Source organism: Mus pahari, chromosome 3, assembly GCF_900095145.1.
Source record: "Mus pahari chromosome 3, PAHARI_EIJ_v1.1, whole genome shotgun sequence".
Classification (NCBI taxonomy): Eukaryota; Metazoa; Chordata; class Mammalia; order Rodentia; family Muridae; genus Mus; species Mus pahari.
In genome coordinates this window covers 104792430-104805276 of record NC_034592.1, presented here as the reverse complement: position 1 = coordinate 104805276, position 12847 = coordinate 104792430, and the positions used below count along the sequence as shown (strand labels likewise).

General features: G+C 48.4%; 2 protein-coding genes across 2 annotated transcripts in view; one reads left to right on the top strand and one right to left on the bottom strand.

Annotated features, from left to right (window-relative positions):
* Positions 1 to 6238, top strand: part of Strc (stereocilin) — a 17675-nt gene extending 11437 nt beyond the window's left edge. The window contains exons 19-29 of the mRNA XM_021192293.1: positions 881 to 1016; positions 1407 to 1603; positions 1760 to 1850; positions 2392 to 2548; positions 3390 to 3559; positions 4093 to 4248; positions 4822 to 4964; positions 5128 to 5276; positions 5373 to 5470; positions 5566 to 5713; positions 5902 to 6238. Of these exons, the coding sequence (XP_021047952.1) occupies positions 881 to 1016; positions 1407 to 1603; positions 1760 to 1850; positions 2392 to 2548; positions 3390 to 3559; positions 4093 to 4248; positions 4822 to 4964; positions 5128 to 5276; positions 5373 to 5470; positions 5566 to 5713; positions 5902 to 5990 (1534 nt within the window). The 3' untranslated portion in view covers positions 5991 to 6238. The remainder of the gene's footprint in view (positions 1 to 880; positions 1017 to 1406; positions 1604 to 1759; positions 1851 to 2391; positions 2549 to 3389; positions 3560 to 4092; positions 4249 to 4821; positions 4965 to 5127; positions 5277 to 5372; positions 5471 to 5565; positions 5714 to 5901) is intronic.
* Ckmt1a (creatine kinase, mitochondrial 1A) lies at positions 6234 to 12305 on the bottom strand. Its single transcript, XM_021192297.2, has 10 exons — positions 12198 to 12305; positions 11058 to 11262; positions 10238 to 10436; positions 9968 to 10063; positions 9248 to 9469; positions 9037 to 9122; positions 8795 to 8918; positions 7215 to 7349; positions 6924 to 7049; positions 6234 to 6470 (listed from the first exon to the last, which is right to left on the bottom strand). The coding sequence occupies exons 2-10, from the start codon at positions 11207 to 11209 to the stop codon at positions 6354 to 6356; spliced, it is 1257 nt and encodes a 418-aa protein (XP_021047956.1). The 5' UTR covers positions 11210 to 11262; positions 12198 to 12305; the 3' UTR covers positions 6234 to 6353.
* Between the last annotated feature and the right edge of the window lie 542 nt (positions 12306 to 12847).

Genomic DNA, 12847 nt, shown 5'->3' with positions numbered 1-12847 from the left:
GTCCTGGAACTCACTCTGTAGATCAGGCTGGCCTCGAACTCAGAAATCCACCTGCCTCTGCCTCCCAAGTGCTGGGATTAAAGGCGTGTGCCACCACTGTTATATCAAATAAATACCTGGTACCCACAGAGACCAGAGGGAGTGTTGAATTCCTTGGAAATGGAGGTACAGATGGTTGTGAGCCACCATGGAGGTGTTGGGAATCAAACTCTGGTCCTTTGGAAGAGTAGCCGGTGCCCTTAGACACTGAGCCATCTCTCCAGCCTCTTGCTCATGAGGACCTTAGGTATGCGCTTCTTTCCACATTTTCCCAGCCCTTTGCCATCTGAGCTGCAAGGGAGAGTAAGAAAAGGCTGGAGTCAAAGACTCTTGGAGGTGTGAGGCTGGTGGAGGCAGATAACACCCATGCTTGCTTGCTTGCAAGATTTCCTATAGGTTTCGGTACTCATACACTTGACCCTATATAGAAGACAGGCACCACTTCTGATTTCTGTTCTGTTCTGTTTTGCTTTTTTAAAGGCCATTTAAATCTCTTTAACTACATTGGTTCTCTAAGATAATTAATTGCCCAGCTGAGGTAAAAGACCATGAACAAGAAAACCGAAGTTCCTTACTCGTGAAAGACTGATAGGAGATTTGAACAGTGTTTAATACAGGGGGCTTTTGAGTTCATTACATCAGATAGGATTGCTTCAGATAGAGATAGCCACTCTCTTTGCTCTGCCCCTTCAAGCACATGGTTTGAACTGGCTCAGGACTGTTGGATGTCAGTTCTGTGTAGTCACAGGTTTAGGTCTGGTATTGGGAATGTGGGACTTGAGCCCTTCTCAGCTTGGCTCAGATCCACTTGAGTGTCACCACTGCCAAATTTCAATAATAGGATCCAGCTGATGGACAGATTGTCTGATGATTCCATTATGTTGGTGGTGGAGCTGGTCCAAGGTGCTCCAGAGCAGCTGCTGGCACTGACCCCACTCCACCAGACAGCCTTGGCAGAGCGAGCACTTAAAAACCTGGTAAGCGTCTGCCCTATCAGACCCAGATCTGCTGTCTTTGGCAATCCTTGCCCCTCAAATAGTGTTCTTTTACTTCTAGGCCCAAGTCCTAGACTTGGCTAATCTACCTACTGGCCTTCTAGATCTGCCTCTCTGTACTTTGATTAACCTGCTTCATGTTTTATGTGTCCCTTGCAGTCTAAGAAATCCTTTGGGTTCCGCCTCTCAGTCTTTCTACCTGCTTCTATCTGAGCTCATTCACTATTTAAGGCAGTGAACAAGAGCAATGGCCTTCATGGAGGCCAAGTTGGAAGTAGAAGCAGAGGGAGGGTCAAGGGACTTGGTATCTTGATTGAAGAGTCTGGTACTCCTAGTCAGGTGCATTCTCCAAGGCTTGATGCCCCTCTCCAGGCTCCAAAGGAGACCCCAATCTCCAAAGAAGTGCTGGAGACACTGGGCCCCTTGGTTGGATTCCTGGGAATAGAGAGCACGCGACGGATCCCTTTACCCATTCTACTGTCTCATCTCAGTCAGCTGCAGGGCTTCTGCCTAGGAGAGACATTTGCCACAGAGCTGGGATGGCTGCTGTTGCAGGAGCCTGTTCTTGGGTATGGTCCTTTGGTAACATCCTATGCCCAAGTCCTTGACCATCAGCCAGAGTGGTATCCCATTCCACATGCCTAAAGGTACCCTGGCTCCCCAGTCACAGCATGTCAAAGTCCTTACAGTTCCTTCAACTCTATGCTATCCCTTCTGTCCCCTAGAAAACCAGAATTGTGGAGCCAGGATGAACTAGAGCAAGCTGGACGCCTAGTATTCACTCTGTCTGCTGAGGCCATTTCCTCGATCCCCAGGGTGAGGGGAAGGAACAAGGGGACTGAGGGGTGGCTCTGGGGAGCGAGTTCATGGGGGAGTGGGAGCAACTTGTTTCTGGCAAGACTGTTGAACAAAGGCCGGGCTTGTTTATGGCTTTTGTTTTCAATTTTGTTTGTTCGCGGCAGCCACAAATGAGTGACTCATTCTGTAGCCCAGACTGGCTTAAAAAAAAAAAAAATTCACGTCTGGGGCTGAAGAGTTGGTTCAGTGGTTAAGAGCAGTGATTGGATTGCTCTTCCAGAGGTCCTGAGTTCAATTCCCAGCAACCACATGGTGGCTCACAAGCATCTGTAATGGGATCAGATGTCCTCTTCCAGTGTGTCTGAAGACGACAGCTACAGTGTACTCATATACATAAAATAAATAAATCTTTTTAAAAAATTCACGGCAATCCTGCTTCAGCATCTGGAGTGCTGAGACTCCAGGCATGAGCCCCTATACCCAATGTAGGATCTGGAAACGATAGCACCTGGCCCTGACTGTCAGCTGCCTTTCCTTCTCTCTATTCTCTGTCCTGCAGGAAGCTTTGGGTCCAGAGACGCTGGAGAGGCTTCTGGGAAAGCATCAGAGCTGGGAGCAGAGCAGAGTGGGACATCTGTGTGGGGAGTCGCAGCTTGCCCACAAGAAAGCAGCTCTGGTAGCTGGGATTGTGCATCCAGCTGCTGAGGGTCTCCAAGGTGAAGCTCCCCAAATACTCATATGCCCATCAGGGTGTGTGAGAGAGAAGAAGCGTCAAAGCAAAGAGTGCAATTGGAGGCCTGGGTGGGTGACTGTTGGTGGCTGAGCTTTGCTTGACATTTACCAAGCCCCTGGTTCTACCACAAGCAACATGGTAGAGTGGGAAGCTGGGCTCTGGGTGTGCTGTGTCTCTGGGCAGGTTTCCTGACCTCTGGGGTTTGGTCATCAAGGGTTACAAGATGGTATTCAAGGTCTCTTCTCGTTGTAAGGGTCTATAATCCTGGCCGTTTATAACCCCTTAAATGTTTAAAGTCAGGTGTGGTGGTGTACACACCTGTCATCCAAAGACTTGGGAGTGGAGACAGGAAGATCAAGAATTCAAGGTCAGTGTTAGCTACATAGCAGAATTAAGGCCAACCTGGGCTATGTAAAAATCCTGTCGCAAAAACAAAACAAAGCAAAACAAAACAGCAATTTAACCCAGAATTCTATTTTCCTGTTCTCTTGAGCCTGGCAAAGTGTGGAGCTCCCTCCTAGGGAACTCCCTAAACAGAAGGAGACAATCAAGAGACTAGAGACCTAACTGGGTTCTAACTCAGCTCTTCATTAAGTACCCAAGCAGTCTCCTCTGTGTTATGTTTAACACAGGATTGCTTTGTATCCAGCCAGATACAGATCTTAGTTCAGATACCCCATGAACCCTTGAGTTCTCGTTGTCACCATTCCTTAGCCCATGGTGCCCACACCGCTCCACCATCCAAAGCTTGGATGACCTATAACTATCATTGTAGGCATAATTTACTATCACACTGATCCTTTGTCTCTGCCTTCCTCCTTCAGAGCCTGTACCAAACTGTGCGGACATACGGGGAACCTTCCCAGCGGCCTGGTCTGCGACACAGATCGCAGAGATGGAACTCTCAGACTTTGAAGACTGCCTGTCACTATTTGCTGGAGATCCAGGACTTGGTCCTGAGGAACTACGGGCAGCCATGGGCAAGGCCAAGCAGGTTAGGGATGGAGAGACTAATGGGACCATATGGGTGAAAATGCAAAGAAGTTGAGTAGGTGTGATATGGGACACAAGGGACTGAAAACTTGGGTGAGAGGTGGGGAAATGATGAGAGGTTTGGGTGATAAGTAGGGGATCAGAGGGGGATCAATATTGAAGGAGGGGTAGTACAATGGAGAGAGGTGCTATTTGAATGTGTATCAAAATGGTCCAGAGAGCAGGTTCTTAAAAGGCAATTGCTGGGTCCCATGCCAGACTGAATAAATCTCTGGAGTTTGGGTCTGCCATCTTCACTTTAGCAGATACTTCATGGGGTCTGGTGCATATAAAGCTTAGAATTCATGGACTGGAATTTGTTCTTCTTTCCTATGTAGACGCCAGCCTTTCAGTAACCCCTGAATCAGACAAACTCTCTTCTTACTATAGAGGAAAGTAAAAACACGGGGAGTGATCTGGCTAGGATCCCACAGCATTTGCTGCCCAGTCCAGCAATTTTTTTTTCCACTCACACAGTTCCTGTCTTCCTCCTAGTTGTGGGGTCCCCCCCGAGGATTCCGTCCTGAGCAGATCTTGCAGCTGGGCCGTCTCCTGATAGGTCTAGGAGAACGGGAACTGCAGGAGCTTACCTTGGTGGACTGGGGTGTGCTGAGCAGCCTGGGACAAATAGAAGGCTGGAGTTCCATGCAGGTGCCACATTCTCTCTTCCTTGTCTTGCCCCAGACGCACATCCTGTAGACCCAGTCCTCTCAATTATCCAGACCCAAGGGACTTTCTCTTGCAATCCTTTGTGGCCATTCTTCCTATCTTCTCTTGGCTTGGGTTTTTTTTTTTTTTTTTTTTTTTGGTTTGGTTTGTTTTTTTGTTTGTTTGGACAAGTCTTAGGTGGCCCTCTCTGGGTTTGAGCCTGTCACATAGCTGAGGGTAACCTAGAGCTCCCGGATCTGTTGCCTGGGCCTCCTAAATTCTGATATGATGAGTGTGTCACGACAGTCAGCTTCTGTCTTTCCGTACACTGTACTACCTTAGGACCGACTCTCTCTCAGGTTCTGGATTCCTAGTACTCTCCACCTTCCTTTCCCCTTTCTCTTCTTCCTTCTATTGTTTGAGGGCAAGGGTGTGTCCCTGATGTTCTCCAAAGCTTTTGGACCTTTTGATGTTAGTAACAAGGAAATGCAGTTCAGTAGCCCTTTCACTCCCCTACTCATTTTCCCATCCGCTAATTCCCCACGATTTAATCTCTTTATCCTGTATTCCCCCCAGCTCCGAGCGGTGGTCTCCAGTTTCCTAAGGCAGAGTGGTCGGCATGTGAGCCACCTGGACTTCATTTATCTGACAGCACTGGGTTACACACTCTGTGGATTGCGACCAGAGGAGTTACAGCACATCAGCAGTTGGGAGTTTAGGTAACCGGAAGGTTTGGAGTGGTGGTGTTGTAGTGGAGATGGGCTCATGCAAGAGTTGTCCCATGAAGGAAGGGAGTTCATTTGGATCTTTTCTTCCATCTTATGACCACAGCCTCTGCCACTGAAGCTGAATTCTTCTCCCTTTCTTCCTCCTGCTCCACAGCCAAGCAGCTCTCTTCCTGGGTAGCTTGCATCTCCCATGCTCTGAGGAACAGCTGGAAGTTCTGGCCTATCTCCTTGTGTTGCCTGGTGGCTTTGGCCCAGTCAGTAACTGGGGGCCTGAGATCTTCACTGAAATTGGCACGATAGCAGGTGGGGAAGCCGGGCCACTGTTTGTCACTAGGTGTCAGGGCTTGTCTTCCACATTGTGGATGGACTGGGATAGATGCGTTCTGCTTCCTTCACTAGCTGGCATCCCAGACCTGGCTCTTTCAGCATTACTTCAGGGACAGATCCAAGGCCTGACTCCTCTTGCCATTTCTGTCATTCCTGCTCCCAAGTTTGCAGTGAGTTTTGGTGGCCTGGGGCCTAGAGTTACCACAGGGAGAGCATGGGTCCAATGGGGTTACATGGACGTACTCATTCCTGTCCTTTCCTCTAGGTGGTCTTCAACCCCATCCAGTTATCTAGTCTCACCAGGGGTCAGGCTGTAGCTGTTACTCCTGAGCAGATGGCCTATCTGAGTCCCGAGCAGCGGCGAGCAGTTGCATGGGCCCAGCACGAAGGGAGGGAGATTCCAGAGCAGCTAGGTATGTTACCAACTGCATAGCTTGATAAGCTGTCATCTGACCCAGAGGCCATCCAAGTCCTAAACATGGTGCTGTCACAGGACAATCTCTGGCGTGGAGGGATCTATACACAGAGCTAAATTTGAAGCATGAAAGGCTCCTGGGGAACAGAACTTTCATTCTTCCTCCCATTCCTTGTCTTATTCTAGGTCGAAATTCAGCCTGGGGTCTCTACGACTGGTTCCAAGTCTCCTGGGCCCTGGCATTGACCGTCAGCTTTTTTGGCCACCTACTATGATAACCGTTCCTTCAGTTGAGGGAGAAAACTTACATCATACTGAACAAATTGTAAATGGAAGTGCATACTAATTATTCTCAGTAAGTGGATGAGGATTGTGGGTAAAATTCTAATGCATTCCACCCACCTGAGAATTGTGCTCCTGGCATATACGCCTCTTGCCATCATGAATAACCTCACTGTTTCTTTTCATTTCCTACTTCCTCCTCACCACACCAATAGAAATAACACAGACAGCTGCAATATAATGTGGAGTCTTTACTAGGACAGGGAGAGAGAGGAAGGTCCAGGGCAAGTAGACTGGGCCACTGTTAAATATGCAGAAGTCCTGGGGGTCTTGACTCATCTGCTGGGGATGCGGAGTTAATGTTTGCCGTGGACAAGAGGTGGGGGGATTCGAATATCCTGCCCTTTCTCCAGACGCCGTTCACAGTCAATCAAATAGTTCACCCCATCGATGACCAGCTGCACCAGCTCCACCTGAGGAACACTAGTCCTTGATCTCTGCTTCCCGGTTTACCTGAGCTTCTCTCTCTCTCTCTCTCTCTCTCTCTCTCTCTCTCTCTCTCTCTCTCTCTCTCTCTCTCTCTCTCTCTCTCTCTCTCTCCCTTCCTTCCTTCCTTCCTTCCTTCCTTCCTTCCTTCCTTCCTTCCTTTCTTCCTTTCTTTCCTTCTTTTTCTTTTTTCAGTTTTTGAGACAGGATCTCATTATGTAGCCTTGACTGGCCTGGGACTCAGAGATCTGTCTTGCCTCTTCTGGTATTCAGGCACACACCACTTTGCCTGACCTGAGTTTCTTTAGCTCTTCCATCTCTAAAAACTCATTTTCTCTCCCCTCCCCACTCAACCTGACCATTGCTTCAGATTCTATTACATTCCTAAGGCTCACTCACAGTCTTATCTCAACCTCTTAACCTAATTCATAAGATCTCACCTCTGACTTGCCAAGTCGATCCAAATTAGAGATGTCAAAGACACTGCCTGTGGCAGCTGTGTCCACTCCTCCAGTTCCACGCTTTTGCAGTCTTAAGTTCTCCAGGATCTTTGGGAAGCGGCTATCCTAGATGCAAGGTAAAGATCAGGGGCATGTCAATAGACACTGAGACTGCTCCTACCCTTGGCCCACTAGCCATAAGCCCATAGGACTGGCTCTTTTCAGAGTGCCTCCTCCATCCCCTTCCAACTCCTCCTTCTCACACTCCCTCTAGCCCCACATATCCTTTACTTTGCTCAGCAGTGGCAGTTTGATGTGGACTCCTGCCCGAAGTCCAGTGCCCAGGTTAGATGGACAGGTCAAGATGTATCCTAAACGCTCATTCCACATGAACTCCCAGCCTCGTTCCTGGATCAGCTTCTCCACCTGTGTCAACAGAGGTTCTGTTGTGAAAAACCGGGGATGATGGATCCCTCTTAGCTCCACAGATATTCTAGAACTATGTCTACAATGAGAAACTTGAGGATTGATGAATGACATGCTCTTTGTTGTTGTTAAAACTTATTGTCATCATATGTGGAAGGACACTTGGATGTTACATTATATGCATACTGATAAGATTGTGGCAGATAGATTGTTCATGGAAGAAGCTTGAGAGAATAATACATTAAGAGTGACCTGGGAAATGAATAGAAATAGTAACAGGGAGTTCTCATACATCAATTATATCTTTGACAAAGAGCAAAGGGTCCCTTTGGACAGAAACGAGGTGCTAAGGCAGGAGAGCCTACTCTTAGCTATGAAAGGAACATGTATAACAGAGCAGGGAGACATAAGAAGGTACAGCAGAGAAGCCAGATTCACAGGTACGTGTGAGAAGAGGGGACTTCAAGAGATGTTCTTGCTTGCCTGACCACCATAATGACTATTAGGATGGAAGAGACAGGGGCCTGCCAGAGCAATAGACACAAAGACCACACTACCTAAAGATGATGCTCTGTAACTCAGAAGGAATCACAAGCATGGGGATTCTTACATGCTAAAGCTAACACTTATTATAGAACAATTCCTCTGCCTACATTATTTCATTTAGTCCTCAACTTTATAGATAAATAAACAGAGTCATATAATTAAAGAGTATTTCTCTACGCACTCATAGAACATTATCCATTCCTTGCCGAAAATAGTATGAGCTTCCTGGCTAGAATCTAAAAGAGAAGCACCCTTTCTTTACAAGTCCAAAAATAAAACTGTAGATACAAGAAAATACATTAAGGATTAGATCTATGGCAGTTTCTAACACAGAATAAAAATAGAGACCCTGTCCATGCAAGCCTGCCGAGTCACCGCTCATCCAGAACCACACATTCTAGAGCTTAAGCCAGTTCAGCCTCCACCTTCCCTAGTCCCTCTAGCACTTTGTGCTTAGAGCCTAGATACAATGCTAGATATCCAGAGTCAAGGCTCACCTTGACTCAGAACTGGGTGATGTATCGTGAACAAACCAGTCTCTCATGCCCTACATCAGTCCAGGCTCAAACGATCTCCTTAACTGCACATCCCACCTCACACCACCCACCCCAGCACTGGCTGGCTCAATCATTGGTTCCTTCTTTTCATTACTTGGCAAAGATTATGCTTTATTTCCTTCCTTAGGTTACTGACACTCTTTCTATTTTTAAAGTAACTATATGCCCTGGTTTTCCAAGGATGGACCTGGTTTGTAACTATTATCCTAGCATGATAGTGACCCTTTCTGCTATCAGAAATACTCTGGGTTGACTGACAAGTGATACAGCCAATCTAGCTATGCTGCTGTGTGGTACTTCTCATTTCCTCTCCCCTAGCTCCCTGGTATACCCTTCTCTAACCTCTTTGAGGCCCCGACAGAATCTTTCAAACACTCTCTTCATGTTGCCGCCTTTCTCCATAGAGATGACCCGTGTGTGGTCCTCCTCATTCACCCAGATCAAGAAACTCTTCTCATTGTTGTGCCTGAGGGCAGGATAGGTATAGCCATCAGTGGGCAAGATAAGCACTTGGGTAGATGGAGAAAAAACTTTGCACATATAAGAGAATTAAAAAAAAAAAAAAGTGTGTGTTGGCTCCATACCAGATCCCTCGAGCATCTGGCCAGTCTCGAGCCATTCCTGCTGCAGTCAGCAATGGGGACACAGGTTTATCAAACAGAAAATGGTCCTGAGGAGAATAAAGGGATCGGGTCTAAGAATTCTCACAGTACCATCCAGGCCATCTACCGTTTATGGTCCACCCTCTCCTCCACTTCTTTTTCCACAATCCTGTTCCCTGTCAAGGGCCCTCACATCAATAAGCTGTTGCTGTTCGGCCTCCGTCATCTCACTGAGCCTATAGTACCGTCCAGCCAGGTCACCCTTCAGGCCACTCAGAGCATCCACCACAACACGTTCTACCTCTCGTCGCTCTGCCCGCGTGCAGGCTGGAGGGAGACTGAGCCCCCTGATACTTCGGCCAGTTCTGACTCTTGAAGACAATACATACCTCTCATCAAAGTAGCCAGAACGGATCTAAGGAATAAGAGAAATGACTATAAATCACAGAAACACAGCAGGTGGGAACTCTTGGGGATTATAAAGCAGGCCCCGGAAGAAGGACACAGTGGACAGGCACGCTAACTGAAAACACTGTGGTCATTTCTCCAAACTTCTCACTTTGGGTACAGCCTTTTTTTTTTTTTTTTTGGGGTGGAGGGAAGAGTGTCTCTCCTGAGCCATCTGAGAGCTGAGATTACAGGTGTGAGCCACCACACCCAGCCAGGACATAGTCACTTCTTTAAAATTCTTTCACCATTTTGTACTTTGATCAGATTCTCCTCAACTCCATTATCCAGGCTCTTATCCACTATGTCCTCCTATCTGCTATTCTTCAAGATATGCAATTCTTTCTCTTATCAATATCGAAAGCTCAGCAGTCTAGCCCTGAGTCAGGAATCTAGGTGTAATGATCGGAGATACAGAACATTGTGCACAAGGCTGCACATATCGGAAGTGTCACATTTGGCTCACTTTACTGGCATCAAGGTCAGTGGTGTGCTTCATTGTTCTGGGGTCATATCCATTATGCCGCTCTTGGATCACAGGGTCAAACAGTTCAGCAAATACCTGAAAAGGAGTTAAAAGGAAGAGGCGATTATAAAGAAACTCCTTCCTACACTTGAGTTGTAGATTGATATCACTGGGTCAGAACATTTGAGTATAGACAATCCAGAGTCTTGAGGGAACAGACATGAGGGATCTTTAGGAGGAAGGAACTGGGATTTCTGAGGGGCCCCCTACCTCATAGGTCTCCTCATCTCCAGCCACCATGCCCACAGTCTTGATGAAGGGGTGGCCAGGGTTGTCCACTCCAGTCTGGATGCACTGATCTAGTGTCCAACCAGTGGGTGTGGTCTTGCCGCAGAGCCGTGCATAGACTGCTGGGGTCAGGTGACTGGCCATGCAGTTGTTGTGCTTTCGGAGGTCTGGGTACTCAGCGCTGGGAAGGGGGTACCCAGTAACCATGGAGGGAGGGCACAGGAGACTAGACCTACTGATGTCAGCTGGGAGCTGTTCAGTGAGCCATGTCTGGCTTTGCTCGTTGGAAGGAGGGGGAATTAAAGGTAGGCTAAATCTTGATAATCTCTTCAGGGATTTCCAGGGTCTTTTCTTTTCTAATAGTTCTAACACCTCAATTCCCCCGTGTCTACACAGTTCCTTTTCTCTAGAGAGCACAACATTAGAGATGGGGGAAGGGAGAGACTCAGGAGAATTCGGGAGAACAAGGAGAATAGGTCAAGAAAGAAGAAAAAAACAAAAACAAAAACAAAAACGGGGTAGTTTCTAGTCATCCAAAAAGGATTTGGGCAGTGGGTGAACCTAGAGTCTGCAAAGGTAAAGCTGGCGCGGAGGCAGCGACATCAGGTGACATGTCCTTAGACATGTTCTTCCCTTACGGATTTGGCCCTACTCTTCCTACATGGTTGGGATCTCCAACCTTTACAGGAAATCCATCTTCGAGGCCCTGTCTTTTGCTCAGGTCATCCTCTCTACCCGTTCGGTTCCCATCACCACCACTACCACCCCCAGCCCCCACCTCGTGCATCTCAGGCTCTAATACCTCGGGGGATACATTCTCCTCCGTTCACCGGCGGCAGCTCCTACAGATTCCGGGCGGAGCAGAATCCCGGCGGTGAGAGACCCAGCTCCAGCCAAAGCCAGGAGCCTGAGTCCGGGGCGGGCAGACAGCAGACGGGAGAAGGGACCAGCCATGGCTTGGGGATGCGGCTACCGGATTCGGAGCAAGATCTGGCGCAAGTCAGGAACTAGGAGGGAGGATGCAACCGGGTAGAGAGAGGACGGAGCTGGGTCGGAGACTGGAGCCAAAATAGGGGTCACGATGAAGGCTGAAGCTGAAGTGGCAGCCGGTGCCTACCAGGCTGCAGGAGAAGCGCAGCAAGCAAGCAGCCAGCAGGAGCAGAGGGAGGCCCCAAGCCGCAGTCTCCAGGGGTGGGGCTCACTCAGGCTCCGCCTTCCCGCCTGCCACCGCGCTAGGTGTGCGGGGGGTGGGGTTGGGTAGCACTAGCCAGGTAATTAGGAAGACCCGAGATTCACTCCCTGAGGCTGGAGACAGACGCCCACCAAGGATGAGGGTGGTCAGATTTCAGCACTAAGTAGAGGACAGCACCACGGGGATTCCCGAACCTGAAACCCCCCTTCTCTCATGCCCCCTCTGTTTAAATTTGACACCCAATCCGTCTATTTTCTGGGTTTTGGGGGTGGGGAGGTTGACATTGCCCAGCCTCTTTTCTGAATTCGATCTGCACGCCATCTCTCCATTTTCCCCAGGAGAGTCAGCCGCAGGAAAACCACAGAATAAACAGATAGAGGAGGACGACTGAGCGAGCTCAGGGGAAAGACACCACATCCTCAAGGTCACCTTCCCCTAAGAACCAGGAAGAGCACCAGGGAACTCCCAGCTACACCTAAGCTTTCCTAATAAGGTCGAGAAAGGATTCCTTAAGAATCGGAACGCTATTGGCTCTTATCCCGTCTATTCTGTCTCCCAAACTCACTGCCCCCAAGTCTTCAGCTTGGCTATTTCTTGCCTCTCATTGGGGCCCTACCTTTTTTTTTTTTTTTTTTTCCCTCTACTCTAACCCCTGCTTCACCTTTGATCTTTTCTTTCTCTACTTCTTTTCCAGACTTAAATCTGTTTGCAGTTCGCAGGACTCTTTCTGAGTAGTGTCTGAAAGCCTACCTGTTGATTGCTCTGGGTGTGGGGCTGGGGTTGGGCAAGGAATGGTGAGTTTCTTCTTCCTTCTCTTCCTTCTTCTCTGCAGCTGGCAGTTCCTGGACTGGAGGGGGAATATAAAGAGAGGAGGAGGGTGTGGTGAGATGACTGGGTGTGGAATGGAACAGGCAGGCACAGGTTTCCCGAACCACTCGTGCTTCCTCTCTTGGCTCGCCAAGGCAGTTTAATCTGGAGTGTGAAGGCTGGTAGTATCCAAGGGCGTAAGGTCATCAGGGAGTCTCTGTCTTCTTCCTGGTCCTCTCTCTCTTTTGTGAAGTGCACATTCAGACTCTAGAGGGTTTGTCTCCACAGCTACATGCTGGGCTAGGTGCAGCTTGATTTTTATTAATGCAGGAAGGGGAATGAAAGCTGAAGCTGAGATAGAGACCTGAGGTTTTGGTGTGGAGGGCTAGCCAAGGCAAAGCAGACATATTGCCATTACTATGTCTACCTTCAGCTTCCTGATGTTCCAGAAGACAGTAAGATATTTGGAAGTCATAAGAAAGTACTTGGGAAAAAGAATTACCCTTCATAATCCCCACTGGCCTAACTAATATACATTCCTTTATTTCCCTCAAGTCCCCACCCCATATATCTCCTTTCTGACCTTCCTCATT

Excerpts from the sequence above, each read along its gene's own strand:
- Ckmt1a (XM_021192297.2), bottom strand. The coding sequence starts at position 11,209 with ATGGCTGGTCCCTTCTCCCGTCTGCTGTCTGCCCGCCCCGGACTCAGG. Across the intron at positions 10,437-11,057 it reads AGGAGAATGTATCCCCCGAG|CGCTGAGTACCCAGACCTCC; the intron begins GTATTAGAGCCT and ends CCCCCTTCCCAG. Across the intron at positions 8,919-9,036 it reads CCAGATGCTCGAGGGATCTG|GCACAACAATGAGAAGAGTT; the intron begins GTATGGAGCCAA and ends TCCTGCCCTCAG.